This window comes from Syngnathus scovelli, chromosome 16 (assembly GCF_024217435.2).
Source record: "Syngnathus scovelli strain Florida chromosome 16, RoL_Ssco_1.2, whole genome shotgun sequence".
NCBI classification, from domain to species: domain Eukaryota; kingdom Metazoa; phylum Chordata; class Actinopteri; order Syngnathiformes; family Syngnathidae; genus Syngnathus; species Syngnathus scovelli.
Window position 1 is genome coordinate 3,159,479 of NC_090862.1, and position 13,693 is coordinate 3,173,171.

General features: G+C 42.4%; 2 protein-coding genes across 6 annotated transcripts; both read right to left on the bottom strand.

Moving 5' to 3' along the window:
• Positions 1 to 175: 175 nt before the first annotated feature.
• LOC125984092 (TRIO and F-actin-binding protein) lies at positions 176 to 11,194 on the bottom strand. 5 transcript variants are annotated; one of them, XM_068653460.1, is made up of 18 exons: positions 10,820 to 11,194; positions 9,947 to 10,092; positions 9,389 to 9,552; positions 7,120 to 9,085; positions 6,879 to 6,993; positions 6,429 to 6,500; positions 4,001 to 4,057; positions 3,837 to 3,905; positions 3,675 to 3,764; positions 3,485 to 3,594; positions 2,985 to 3,399; positions 2,317 to 2,554; positions 2,018 to 2,129; positions 1,786 to 1,945; positions 1,610 to 1,711; positions 1,188 to 1,274; positions 765 to 955; positions 176 to 670 (listed from the first exon to the last, which is right to left on the bottom strand). In XM_068653460.1, exons 1-17 carry the CDS (start codon positions 11,192 to 11,194, stop codon positions 794 to 796), a joined length of 4,440 nt encoding a protein of 1,479 aa, XP_068509561.1. In that variant the 3' UTR covers positions 176 to 670; positions 765 to 793. The 5 variants fall into 5 exon arrangements, with proteins under 5 accessions (XP_068509561.1, XP_068509562.1, XP_049601893.1 ...); XM_068653461.1 differs by having other exon boundaries at positions 6,891 to 6,993; positions 9,389 to 9,555; XM_049745936.1 differs by having other exon boundaries at positions 9,389 to 9,555; positions 10,820 to 11,056.
• Positions 11,195 to 11,979: 785 nt separating this feature from the next.
• On the bottom strand, positions 11,980 to 13,355 carry nol12 (nucleolar protein 12). The gene is made up of 6 exons (XM_049746127.2): positions 13,162 to 13,355; positions 12,835 to 12,940; positions 12,712 to 12,760; positions 12,498 to 12,643; positions 12,333 to 12,427; positions 11,980 to 12,250 (listed from the first exon to the last, which is right to left on the bottom strand). Exons 1-6 carry the CDS (start codon positions 13,269 to 13,271, stop codon positions 12,055 to 12,057), a joined length of 702 nt encoding a protein of 233 aa, XP_049602084.1. The 5' UTR covers positions 13,272 to 13,355; the 3' UTR covers positions 11,980 to 12,054.
• Between the last annotated feature and the right edge of the window lie 338 nt (positions 13,356 to 13,693).

A 13,693-nucleotide genomic window follows, 5' to 3' on the forward strand; every position in this document is an offset into this window, starting at 1 on the left:
AAATTAAATGTATCAATGGAATGAATTGGGGATTTTAAAAAACCTTAAATGTTAGGAATATTTCATTTTTGAAGGGAAAAAAAAAAGGATGCCCGTAAGGCATGAATTTTTGGAACATGTTGAAGTTGGCGTGAACTGGTTGAAAAAAGAGGAAGAAGTAGCAGGACAAAAAAAGTGCAAGGAATAAAATATAAAGTTTAAGATGTCACATAACCAAGCATATTTCCTGTTCATAACATACAAAAAAAAATAAGCTTTCATTTCAAAGCATATTTTTAAAAAGCTGTACAGCATAAAAAACCCGCGAGATGACAGTAGCTCTGTGTCATGTCATTCAACAGCCTCAAGTCACTAACAGACACATTGGCTCATCCATAGTAAAAGCTGACATCGAATTACCTAAAATACCTGAAACTATACCGACAACTATTCCAGTTTTAATACAAAAAGCACTCATACATGCTTTCACTCACTAGAGGCAGAAGCTTTAGGAAAAAATGGCAAAGTGCAGTTGGTCACACGTGGTCCAGTGTAATGAAGCCAGTTTACAGCTCATCTGCGCTGCTGATTGGCGGAATGCTTGAAACAAAAAGACACGATCACAGTCCGCTCCCAAACTTTTGACCATATTCTCTCATGTGTTCATTCAGTCACATCCAAGAAGACACACCTGCAAAACAGCAAACAGTTTCAATTCTTAAACGGTCCAACTGCTACAAAAACACAACGGCTATCGTTTGCTAGCATCTAAGAAGAAGTCAAACCTTTCACAACAGGGATTGTCAGCAAACTCTCAGTGGTCCATGCTGTTCCCCAGCCTTTGGCCCTCCTGCAGTGCAGCCATGGCCAGCCTCAAGTGCTCCTTGAGACTCTGGATCTCCCGCTCACTCCGACCTTTAATTCCACTCAGCTCCTCGTTGACCTCGGCGTATCGCTCGCTGGCCAGACGTTTCTCCTGGTTGTCAATAATGGACACTCAACTATTGGTGGATTTTCTTCTGCAAAACTTTTAGATTTTTTATGCTCAGTCTACACAGAGTAATAAAAGTTTGGCGACGTTGGCATCATGGAACTTTGCTCAACGAGGAGATGCTGCCATCTTGTGGCATCTTGGTGTCAAGTAACTATTTTGGAAGTCTCATTAAGTTCAAGTATGTCAAAACACGCACACACACGCAGTACTGTACCGTATTAAGGAACTGCAGTTCATTCCTTAGACAGCTGATCTCCTTATGCAAGTACTCAATCTCCTTTTCTTTTACCCTGAGAAGTACCTGGAAAAAGGAACACCACGGTGGTTTCCATTTCCTGCTCCAAAAAGTCATGCTACACATGTAACACGATGAACAAAAACGACAGATTAAATGTTAGGTTATTCAGCCAATACAGGCTTGAGGCATTTAAAAGGGATTATTAAAAATATGTTATTGCAGTGAATGATGGGGGAGCATGAGGAAGGTTTCTAACTTACAGCAGCTTTCTTGCGGTTTACAACAATCCGCTTACAAAAGAGCGAGGTGGTGTCGTCACCTCATTGCCACAACTCGCGATGCAAACACAAATACTTCCTTTGCATATGCGGGGCACGTCGTCATCTTTATTTTCTCACCTCTAGTTCACAAGATGTGTCTTTTTTGTTGTCCTTTGGACCCAGATCGGAGTTGTTACATCGTACGCGGATGAGCTCCTCTGCCAAACGGTCCTTTAAGTTCTGGAAAGAATATTTCTCCAAAATGAATTGGTATGAAAAGCATGTTCGTGTACTGATGTTTTTGCGTTACTTACTTGGTTCTCCTTCCTGAGTTGCTCAAGGTCTCTCTCCTTTTGACTGAGTTCCCGCTCCCTTTCAGCATTGTTCTGTTGAGCTCGGTTCAGCTCCAGACACTTCTGAGAGTAGCGCTCCGATAGTCCGCCGAGTTCTCGCTGCAAGGCCTGACTCTCTTCCCTGCAGACGCATCGTCATCATGAGCATCGCTTTCATTTGGAGAGAAGGCGATGGTGACAAAATCCATCTTACTGTTGTTGGCTGTGCAAGGTCGGCGGATCGAGCAATCCACTGCTTAGTCGATTGACCTTCTCCACCTCTCTCTCCAGCTCCTCTTTGTGTTTCTTCTTGATTGCCTCCATTACTGGAAAAAAAAATCATGATCTTCTCTGAACCAATGAAGTTCTATTAAACATTTCACGAATGAGAAAAATGGATTGTTGCGAAAACACGAGTCGCAAAGAACCATTACGCAATCCACCGCTTTCAACGTTTCAGTGCGAGTCATCCCTTTTTAAAATTATAGCCTCCTAAAATGTATTTAAGCTGACCTCGTGACATATCTTGTATCTCCTCCAGCAGCAGCCTGCTTTTCTCCGTTTCTAACTCCGCCATCTGGCGGTCGTGCTGCTTCTGCAGCTCCGCCATCGCTTGCCGATGAGCGTGGTCCATGGCGGTCAGGCTGCGGCCGCAGGGACCGTTGGGACCGCAGCCGCCCGCCACCCCTCCTCCGTCCCCTCCCCTTCCTCCCCCCTGTAGTTGTTCAAGCTGAAGCCTCAGTGACGCCACCTGGAGAGAGACGAAGACGGAGGTAAAGGGTCACTCAGTCCGAACAATACGCTGCTCTGTGGTTAAGGAGCAACAACGTCTTTTTTCTACCTTTAGCATATTTGTTAGGCTGTTATTTATGAAAAAGAGCAGCATGGTCTGTGTGCGCAGTGCGAATAACATCATGCCAAAGAGACCACACAAACGCACAGCAAGCAAAAGACGAAGTTGCAGCATTCCCCAGTCCACTTATTATTTTTTCCGCCCCATCGTTTGTAATTCCATCTAGAAATTTTGAACTTATGGGGGAAAACTGCAAAAGCAAATGAAAGAATACTTGAAGTATTAAAAGGATGAAAGTGGGAAATACTTCATCGAAATAGATGAAGATTAATTTGCACGTTTGTTTTGTTTGCAAATTAAAAAAAAAAAAAACCTGTCCACACACTACCTCCCTCTGCAGCGCCTCATTGGCTGACTGGCTGGAAGGTCGTGACCCCACTGTCGGTTTCTCCTTCAAAGGCATCCGTTCAAACTCGGCCCATTTTTTCTCAATCTCGTCCTCCGCGCGTAGCTTTTGATGGACACCTCCGCTGGCGCTCTTCCGAGACACGAGAGCTTCCCACTGACTGCTCGTGGCGTCTCGCGTCTTGTCCTCCTGCCATTGCTGGCTCTCCCCGATGGCTCTCTGATTGGGCTGCGCGTGGCTGGACGACGCAGGAACAGGGGACAGCTCGACGTAGTCGAACCTGCGCTGAGAGGGAGGAACCTCAGAGGAAACGTCGGCGTGCCGCGATGACGGTCTCCGGGGAGGCAGCTGTAGGCGTGAGTGGGAATTTTCTTTGTCACTATTGCTATCAGGCAACCTGGTGGAGAATATTAGAAAAAAAAGTCACATATTGAAGGTCACAAAAAAAAAAGATTTTCTATTAATAACAATGCAGAAATTACTGTGTGATGTCCGGTGAGGTGCTGGGCCTGATGCATTTCTTTAAAACCTCAATCCAGTTCCTCCTGATTCCCGCTGTCATGGCAGAAAGCGTGAACATGGCCTCTCGCGTCTGTGGAATGACAGATGTAAATGCTCTTAAGATGTTGCCACATTTTGATAACATGAAAAAAAAAAAACAACAACAATCACCTGTATCTGAAAGCCATAGTTCTTCTCCACATCAAACTCAGACACCTTCACGCAAGATTTCAGATCAATTTCACCATCTAAGTCATCTTTCTGTCAGGAACACCAAAGATTCCTTTTCAGTTAATTTTTCAATGCAGGTTTTATTTTTTCTGCTAAACTTACCTCTTCTGCACTGGAGTCTCTGTAGTACTTGAGCCCAGCATCAGTCAAAACAAACCAGTGCTTCTTCCACTGAATACAGAAATATACATTTTAATAATTAATCTAATGGAAAAGACAGAGATGAGAGAAATAAGTACATCATCTGTGCTTTTTTTTTTTTTTACCTCTCCACAATCATCCAGTTTAGACATCCATCCCTTCTTGAAGTTTAGGAGGTCGGGCTGTGGGGCAGAAAATCACAAATCAATATATATGTGAATATTTTTGGTGACCTGTAGACCTTTTTATATTCACTGTATGCAAAATGGTCAAGTTCTAGTGCTGCACAACAAAGTTGCAACATTAGTCACAGGGGCGAAAAGTCACAGCGTAGTTCTCCAGACAAGGAAATCACTATCACCATCGGAGAGGCGTTTTAAGAGTGCAAGAGTGTCAGACACTCTTGTCGTAACCCAGTGACGGATTGTTTTCAAACTAACCCCTAACCTATTTCCACTAGTCATCCTGTTTCTGCTTTTTTGTTTTAAACTACAGAAAAAAACATGCAGAAGTTAATAGTGAGGTTCTGGTGAGTCTTAGCTTTAGATTACACAAGTTTAGTGAAAGCAAAAGTTTAAAGCAAATAGGAACTAAGCCGAAAGTCAAACAAAAACAGGCATTCCATCAGAATCCCAGACCAGATTGTGTTTGACCTTTTAGGTTCCAATGTATCAGTAATATATTTAGGATTGTATCAGATTGTTGATCAGGAGCCTATCTGAGCTGATGTTTAATGTTTACAAGTATTTTACCCAAACAATATTTTAAACAACCAATGTGAGGCGATTAGGGGGGTAGTGCCCCCGCCCCTAACCCCCAGATCAACGCCCATGGACGTACAAATTTACTGCGTTTTTTGTTTTCTTTTTAAGTGTATTATAACAAATTACAGTTAAGACAAAACAATCGGTGATTTGTTGTGCATGGTGTTTTCTACTTTACCTTGCATATTGTACAATATATAATTACTTTATTATTGACAACGCGCCAATGCAGTTGCTAGCACGGAGCAGTTGACATATTTTGCAATAAACAATCACATAACAGCATAAATAAAGACATCAGCATGTTTTTTAGAAGCTAGACAAATACAGAAAATCGGAGTTGGAAAGCTTTATCGTGTTTGAATAGTTTTGAAAGCGAAAATAGCATAACGCTATCAACTTAAAACACACCCTTGAACCGTGACAAACACGTTGCCCATTATGGCTCATTAAAGATGGCATGTAATAACATGTGTACGGGAAACGCAAAATAACATTTCAGAACGAAGTCATTGCTATTTGAACAGAAAGTGTCGATCTTTGAGGAAGGAAGAAAGGAACGTCGCTTTGAAGAAGAAGAAAAAAAAAAGACCCAACTTACCGTCATGATAACAGGATCCGGTTAGGACGGGGTTGAAAAACAACAAAATACCGTTAACTCATGAAAAAAAAAACCCTTATACTTCTCTTCTATCAGAACTCTCCATTCGATTTAATATACGAGTGAATAAAGTAACACAACTTTCGTTTAAGAGACCAACACTCCATTCGGGTCCTATCAAAACGACAATCTCAAGCAAGACGCGAAGTCCGGGAAACACTTTTAAAGTAAATGTGACGAAAGAGGAGAAAATAAACGGCGTGCAGCGACCCCACTAGTATTTTGGACTTGATGTTCACTTCCTGGGCGGCTCCGCTCGACTCTTTGAAGGAGAAACCGCAGCTCGGTAGCTCCCGCTCGCGGCACGCAGCACCGGAAAGTCACTGCTAAGCGCCTAGACATCCCTGCTTAGCCTGTTGCTGTAAATACGTCCTTACGTCGGCCATCTTTGATGTGGCATATCAGCAAATATCAGCTTATGCAGCCATAGAGTGACAATCTACAGATAGCATAGAATAAATGCATCTCTGGCAACTCTTGGGTCTGGTCAAGGTTTTAATTAAACTAAATTAATGTCATGATTTTAATATTTTAGGACAGCGATTTGAAATCAGTGTGCTGTGACAAAAGTGTGATATGAGGACTCATCAAATTTGCTAGACTAAATTATCAATGTTCCATATAGGCCCAGCCAGAATTTTAATTGATATTTTAAAATAAAATTCTCTGACCCCCTACATATTGGTCAAGCCCTGCTTTAGTACAGAGAGATAAAAATAACCAGCTTAAAGCAGCAAATAAATAAGCCATCTTCACTAACCCCTCCATTATTGCACATCCAATATGGTCTCAACTTTGACATGCAATTAGCACCAAGGTGGTATCTAAGTCTACATATCTAAGGTCCACACAACCTAAATCCGGGTCACCCAGCTTTGTCGCTGTTGGTTTCACTTAATGCAGCCCAGGAATTTCAACACATGCCCCAGCCAGCACACCACAAGTGACAAAGCTCAATCTGAAGAAATGCCCGTAGGCATTACGAGAGTCTCCAAAACAACAAGAGGGTACAGAAGCAAGGCACATAGACACAAAAATAAACATGATCTCTGAACACCGGGTAATATGATCTGATTATCAACAGAAAAAAAGGGGATGATTGTTGTTTATACTATCTGTGTCACATACCTGCATTGGTGCTGATCTGTGATAAGAATCTTTCCAAGAACTGCCCTCATCTGGTGTAGGACTGCAAGACCTCTAAAAAAGTAGTAAGTCATAGTAAGGAAAAGTACCATACTATAAATATTTATCAAAATTATTCACAAACTATGAGGTGAATTCAAAAAGCACTACAACTTTTACAGATGAACTTTATTTGACCTTCTGAGCTCTTTCCTCCAGTCACGCAACAGCGGAGCTAATTTCATAACTACTACCTGGACTGAGTTTCTCCGCCCATGGAGGCACTCCCAGTTCCGCCATTTTCACGTGACAACCAGAGTCCGCGCTACACGAAAGCGCTATCGAGTTGAAGCCATATCGTAAACAACGCTGCTAGCACAGATTAGCATGACTGTGCACAAAGTACAAATGCTTCCCAAAACTTTTATTTTGGACAAGCGATGGAGGACCTACCTGTGAACCTACCTGCAACGAGAAGGAGGAGTGAGCTCGAGATAAATACCCACTGCCACCATAATACCCATCTTTGTCTTCCCACTCTCTGGAGGGATGCTTGCTCAGGGAGTGGCTGAAAACAGTACAATAGAGTTCAGATGAATCAATAAAATGTAGAGAAGAAGTTGTAAGAGCCCATTAGAACATCCAAAGAACATCTCATGGTGAATTGGTATTACTGAGTTCAGTTAAATCTAACCTGGCTGGTTTGAAGAGTTCCTGTCTTCTCGAGCGCTGAGGTTGCTCTATGTGGTCATCACTCGGATGGAACATTTTGACCTTGGGTAGATCAGCCATGGTGGCATATTCCTCCTTGTTTCTTCCAGCAGATGCCACAGACTCAGAGGAATCTATGGAGCTCTGCGATAAGGTATGACTTTGCATTTTTACCCGAGGTACAGGGGAAGGGCTCCTCCGAGCATGATGAGGTCTTCTGTCATCGGTGTGATTTTCTAGATGGTGTCTTCCTGTTCTTGATCTAGCACCACCTGGGCTTCTCGGAGTTTGCAAGGTGATGGAAGTGTTTCTGTTGATTTTTGCATTCTGCACGGTGGGAGAAGCGGCACGAGATAGCGAGGAGCTGCGGAGGGAGTGTGTCGATCCCCGCCATGATCGTGGAGAGCGATCGGCGGTAGATTTGGAATCACTGTAATTGTTTTGTCTCTGATACGAACGTTCTCCAGCGGTGGCGTTTTTGAGGAGAGAAAAGCCTGGAGGGTCATTGGTGGTATTTCTAGACGGGGAAGAGTTCCGACTATTATTATTATTTCTCTTTGGAGAACTGCTAAGTTTATTGTTACGAAATGAGGTTTGGTGAGGAGTAGCGTACATTTGCTTCGATGGCAAAGAGTTATGACTGCCATAACCTTTAACGTCAGACTTGCGCAATCCAGACTGGGTTCGGCTTTCATAAGTTCTCCTTGAAGGTGAAGAATGTCGACTTTCGCGATTAATTGAAGTACTGCTAGCTGTTTTTCGAAGTGGATACTGACCAGATGTTTTATAGGATCTTTTTTCAGAATGGCTATCAAGGATTTGGCTACTATTGCCTGTTTTGGTAAATTTGGATTGACTCATTGTGTCATAAGCATATCTGGTTGGGGAGCTGCTTGAGTTCTCAAGATCTTGGCCATGAAGTCCATTTCTCAGGAGAGCTTGACTTTCGATGTCGTAACCTTCTCTTATGGGAGACCCGCAGCGTCCATGATGACTTCTTCCATCCAGTGATGTCATTGATTCTGATTTACGAAGTCCAGATTGCTCCATTGAACTATAAGTTCTTCTTGTGGGTGAAGACCCACGGCTTTCATGGCGAGTCTCCGAAGGTCTACCAGATGGAACATTTGTATGATTGCTGAATCTGTGTAATGAACTGACAATATTTTCAGTTTTCTGGAGTGACATTCTGCCAGAAGATGAGCTCCTGCTCTCAAGACCTCGACCACTTACTTCTGTTTTCCGTAAGGCACTCCGAAAATCAGAAACTGTACTGGATTGGGATTTGACCGAACCAGCAAGAGTTTTAAAGTTTCTCGGCAAAGTTCCAGAGTCTCCACGTCGTCCTTGTGATCCTTCCAAGGAGCCTCTCAATCGTGGCTCTCTACCTTGAGACCACCTTCCATCATCAACGGTATGCCCTCTGTTAGCGGAAGAAAAGTCATTAACCCTCAAACGAGCGTTTCCACGTACCGGGGAAGAAGAGCGAGAGTGCAGAGCTGAGCTCGGCCTCGAATATTCAAAGCGGCCAGATTGTTGGTAGGAAGAATTATAAGAAGCGTTTCCTCTCCCGTAAGAACCGCTAAAACCTTTTCGTTCCACAGAAGCCAGAGACTCCGCTATTTTAAACGGAGTCGGACTGGGCGAACGAGCGCCGACCCGGGCTTCAACCTCAACGGCAATGTCGTAGGGGTCAGGCGGAGGGAATTCCACAGGAAGCTCTTCATCCAAAATCGGGGGTACCTGCCTTTCAGAAGCCAGACCAAGATTGGGGTTTCTGAAGGGGATGATATCTTTGGGCTCAACATCTTTACTGTTAAAGACAGGATGGCCTCTCTCAAAATGACGAAAAGGCGTTCGAGGACTGTCATCGCGGGGGACACGGGCACCCGCCGCCCTCCCCAGAGAGAAGTAACCGCTTTCCCGCTTCTCTCGTTCTTCTTTAAACCCTGGTGGGAAAGGTGAAGTTAAAACAATGTGACAAAAGTAGAATCAAGGAGTGGTGACATATATTAGGTTACTGATGATTGCCCGGGGACACCTCAGGTAGTGGCATCACGAGTATTAAAGGTAAAGAACACCTTTGGCTGTAACAAGATACAGTCAGAGGCAGTAAGTCAGGTTCACACATGGATATTCTCCAAAAAAAAAAAAACTCTGGCCTAATGAATTTTGTATTTCAGAATTTGGGTTGTAATTGTAGGTCAGTGCTTGCTACTTGACCCCGGTGACCCTGACAGCACATCACTGACCTGAACGCTTGTTGAAGCCATCCCCGATGTGAGCTTCATCCATCCAGGCACGAGAGGTCCTTCCATGAGGTGGCGGCTCAAGTCGAGCCATTCTCAGTGATGGGTATTCATCCTCGGCACTGCCGGAGCCACTGAGCTCCTGGTAGTCACTCGGGTCAAGATGGCTGCTTGGAAGATGTTATAGAATGGATGGAGGTGGACATTAAAAAGAAAGATGAGCAAAGAAAACATGTTGATGGAAACTGATAAGATAAAAAAAAATACAGGATTTCAAAATAGTCACAGTAAATTTTATTTAATTTAAAAGGTTGTGGATGACTTTTTATTTTTGTACATTATCCATTTAACTATTCTAGATAATCATAACACCAAAAGTACATTATTTATTTACCTTAAAGTACCTAAAGTATACATTATTTATTGACCTTATCATACCTAACTATTCTAGATGATCATAACCCCAAAAGAACAACTTGAACTTCCACTATGAATAAAAAATAAATAAAATAAAAGTGACATGATGAACTTCAAAATATGTAACCCAGTTTGAATTCTTACCTGTCGGTGGTGTCGTCGTCATCTCCGTCCCAGATATTCAGCTCACAGTCCGGGCTCAGAATACGCAAAGAGCTCTCGACATGACCTGGACAACCTCGAGTGACATCACAATAGCTGCTCACCGGCGACAAACGGTCCGAATCCTCCTGATAGGATGATCGACATGGACCCAATCACAACTTCAGAGACACCACTTCTTCTTCAAATAAATTTACAATCACTTAATTTGATATTCAAATAATACTGAAATCCGTCTGACAGGTTCTCGTCTCTTTCAACACTCCTTCACCTCCGACACTCACATGTGCAGTCTGTTGTTCGATTAGGGTTACACCTCTGTAACTTGACACAGCTCAAGGCCATGATCATTCATTATTTACATTTTTTTCTTAGCGCAAACTCCCTGTTTTAATTTTATCGTGACTTAGATACCCTTTTGTAGAATAGCTGACATGATATACTGCTGTACATATTAAATGTCTTAGCAGCATATAACTGCACTGATAAGACTATAAATAAGGTAACCAAAATATTATATATTATTTTTGGCTATATTATTAAAAATGGATGGATGGATATTTATATTATATATATTATTTATATTCTATAATTATTTAGGTGCAGATCCACCTAATGAAGTGTCTCGTGAGTTAAGTGAGACATTATGCAATATAACTTTCTTTTCAAGTATCACATTGTTTGATTCTTTTCTTGTAGGAGTAGTTTGTCTCAACACTCAGGATGACTTTTAACCTTATATTTTGACCCCTACTTCGATTCTCTCTCATCAGGTCCGACTAATCCCATCAGTCATCACAGATTCTGCCGAGCAACATACTGCACCTTCTTCCTGTCCTATCTCATCTTTCTCACCTTGCTGCTGGTGTCTTTTTCCTCAGCCTGAGAAGAGATTGGCGTTAAGAGCATTCCATTGCCACGTCTCGTGAGAAGTTTGGCTCCAATGACGGCGTCGTGAGTGGACGGAGCCGCTTCGGTGATGTCTCCATCGTGATGAAGGCGCCTTTGACGCAGGCAGTCGTGGCAGCGGGAGGGGTCGAAGATGTTGGGTTGAAACTTGGGGCACACGGGCTCGTCATCGGGGAGAGGCATGGTTTTGGAATGTGAAATGTCATCGCATCCTGTGTTGAGAACTGAAGCACAAAAGCAGAGAGGGAATTCGCAAAAACGTGATATTACAAACAATATTTCTGTTGATTGAATTGTCCAGGTTATGATTAAACGATTCATCTTGGTGTCATTTTTTCAATAGCACAAACCACAGACATTCAAACAGGGGTGTGTAGACTTTCTATAGTCAGTGTATTTTACAATAGAAAAAAAATCATACAGCACACCACCAGACAAAGATGATCAGGAAACAGGTTAATTGTCGAGTAGAGGTGCATTTAACCATTTGGTGGTAACCAACCACCGAGAGTAAAAGTGAAACACAATCCAGCCAAGGCTGCTCTCAAAGCAGCACTGCCACCAAGTAGCTGCAAGGCCACTAAATTGCAGATATAAAATCCAGATATAAAAAACAGCAAAGAACATTTGCAAAAGCATTTACAAGTAAACAATGAGCCTTACCTAACAAGAGTAGCGTCTTGTTGCCTGACCACAAGTGCCCATTGACCCCCCAGCAAGCACATGGCTCATCCTCATGGTCTCCATAGTCCCCAGCAGCACATCCTTCCTATTGGCTGAGGAGACAATGAGTGAAACAGAAGCATCCACGAAGAGCGCTGGCGGCTCTTCAGTAGCGAGGTTAAGAGACTCAGGGGTCGGACCCCGTAGCCTGCAAAAGCCCCTTGTATTAAATATCACGGCTTTAGAAAGCAAACATCCGTGCTGGCGGCAGGTGCCACGCGTAGGCTCGGGTTAGCGTAAATAAATAAACACGAGAAAGGAGGGGGGTTGAATATATACATTAAACTCACTGGCAGACAAATGTTTGGAATGAAAATAGATTGAGGTAAATAGAGATCTATTTAGGGTGTAAACACTGAACCAAGATAAAAAGTGTGACAATGTTTGTGGTTAGCGGAAATATTAAGCTTTAATCAAACTACATTACATTGAGTGTATAAAAATAACACCATGATCTTTCAATCCTGTTGACCGTGCTTCTTTCCAGTCATGCGTCGTCTCTGCCACTTGCTGGTCTTCTTGGCACTGATTTTGCTTTCTGTGACTCTCTTGTCAGTCTTGTCCGTCTGCTGGCCTCGTCCTCCGCGTCCTCCCTGCTTTCGTTTTCTCTTCTTGCAGGTGAAGGAGTTGAGTGATGATGTCAGCGAGCGGATCCTGCATAGTAGGGGGACGGATGGATAAAAGTGCTTAGAATGATTTAAATATACATATTAGAGTAGAATGAGTAGATGTCTACTTTTTGTTCAAGATTGGATTGCCAGCCTTTTTTGGCATTGTCATCAGTTTCTCCTCTTGCTCCCCATTATCATTTTCTTTAGGTTCCCCATTGACCTAAGAAGAAAACAAAATATTTCATTTAAATGTTATGGCTGTCAGACTTGATGCAAGTTGGTGTGTTGACCTTATTTGTTACTCGTTCAAGCAGGTGATTGTTGGTGAGGTCCAGATCACTGATGGTAGTCACTGTGACTGTGTGGTTCGGATGATCAAACTGAACAGACTCTGTTGTATTGGTGATCACATCTTCCAGATCATCTTCGCTTTCCTCTGTACAATAAACATCACGTTAAACAAATTCTGAAAAATGCATGTCTGCTATAGACCTTCTGACTCACCGAGCGCTTCCTGTCGCTCCTTCAGCATTTTCATATATTCCTTATGCCTCTGAAAGACAGTTATCAAAGTAACACCGTTTTGTCGGAATCAAAATACAATATGGCCTTTAACTTGGCACCTACCTCTTGTCTGACTCGGTTCTGTTCATCCTTGATCTTCTTGCGTATTTCTGCTATAGCTACTTTCCTCCTTTCCACCTTCCGCTTATGGAAACCAGTGAGATATTCCCTGACAGGAAGGAAGATGTATCAACACAATGAGTACACTTTACAAATCCAATATAAGATTCACACTGCACCATACTCGAGTTGTTTTACGTTTTTAAATGATAATGAAATTATATAAACCGCCATATTTATAAAGGTTTAGAATTTGTAGCGCGTACATGCAAACACACAGCTAGTGATGCTGTGGCACTAGCAAACGAATAAATAATAGGGTACACTTACGCCCTCTCTTTGTCGTCAAACATTACGACGCATTTATTTTCCCTCTTCTTAGATCCAGGCTTGAATTTGGCCTTGTTGGGGACATTATTGTTCTTTTTTCTGTTTTTCATTGTTGTGTATGCTTACTTTCCATGCGCATGTGAGTGGGCTGTCTGAAGACTTCCGGTGCTGATGGTGAAACTGCGAGCTCGCTAATTATGTCCGACTGGAAACATGCGAAGAAAGATTTGTTCCTACAACTGTAAATACGTACAAAAAAAAAGAAATAAAATGTAGATAGTAAATACGTACCAAAAAAAAATGCAATGCATATTAATTCCAATTAAACCAGGAAATGTATTGGTCTAATTCATTGATCAGATATCTATTATTATTTTTACATCTGAATTGTGATGGAACAGCTAATTGTGGAAAAAGTTCTCCAATTACATAATAGGAAGAAATATAACAATGCTATATTTATCCATATATGAAACACAGATAAGTAAGAGGAAATCAAATGTTGACAGACTACTAATGGTGACCAGAATAG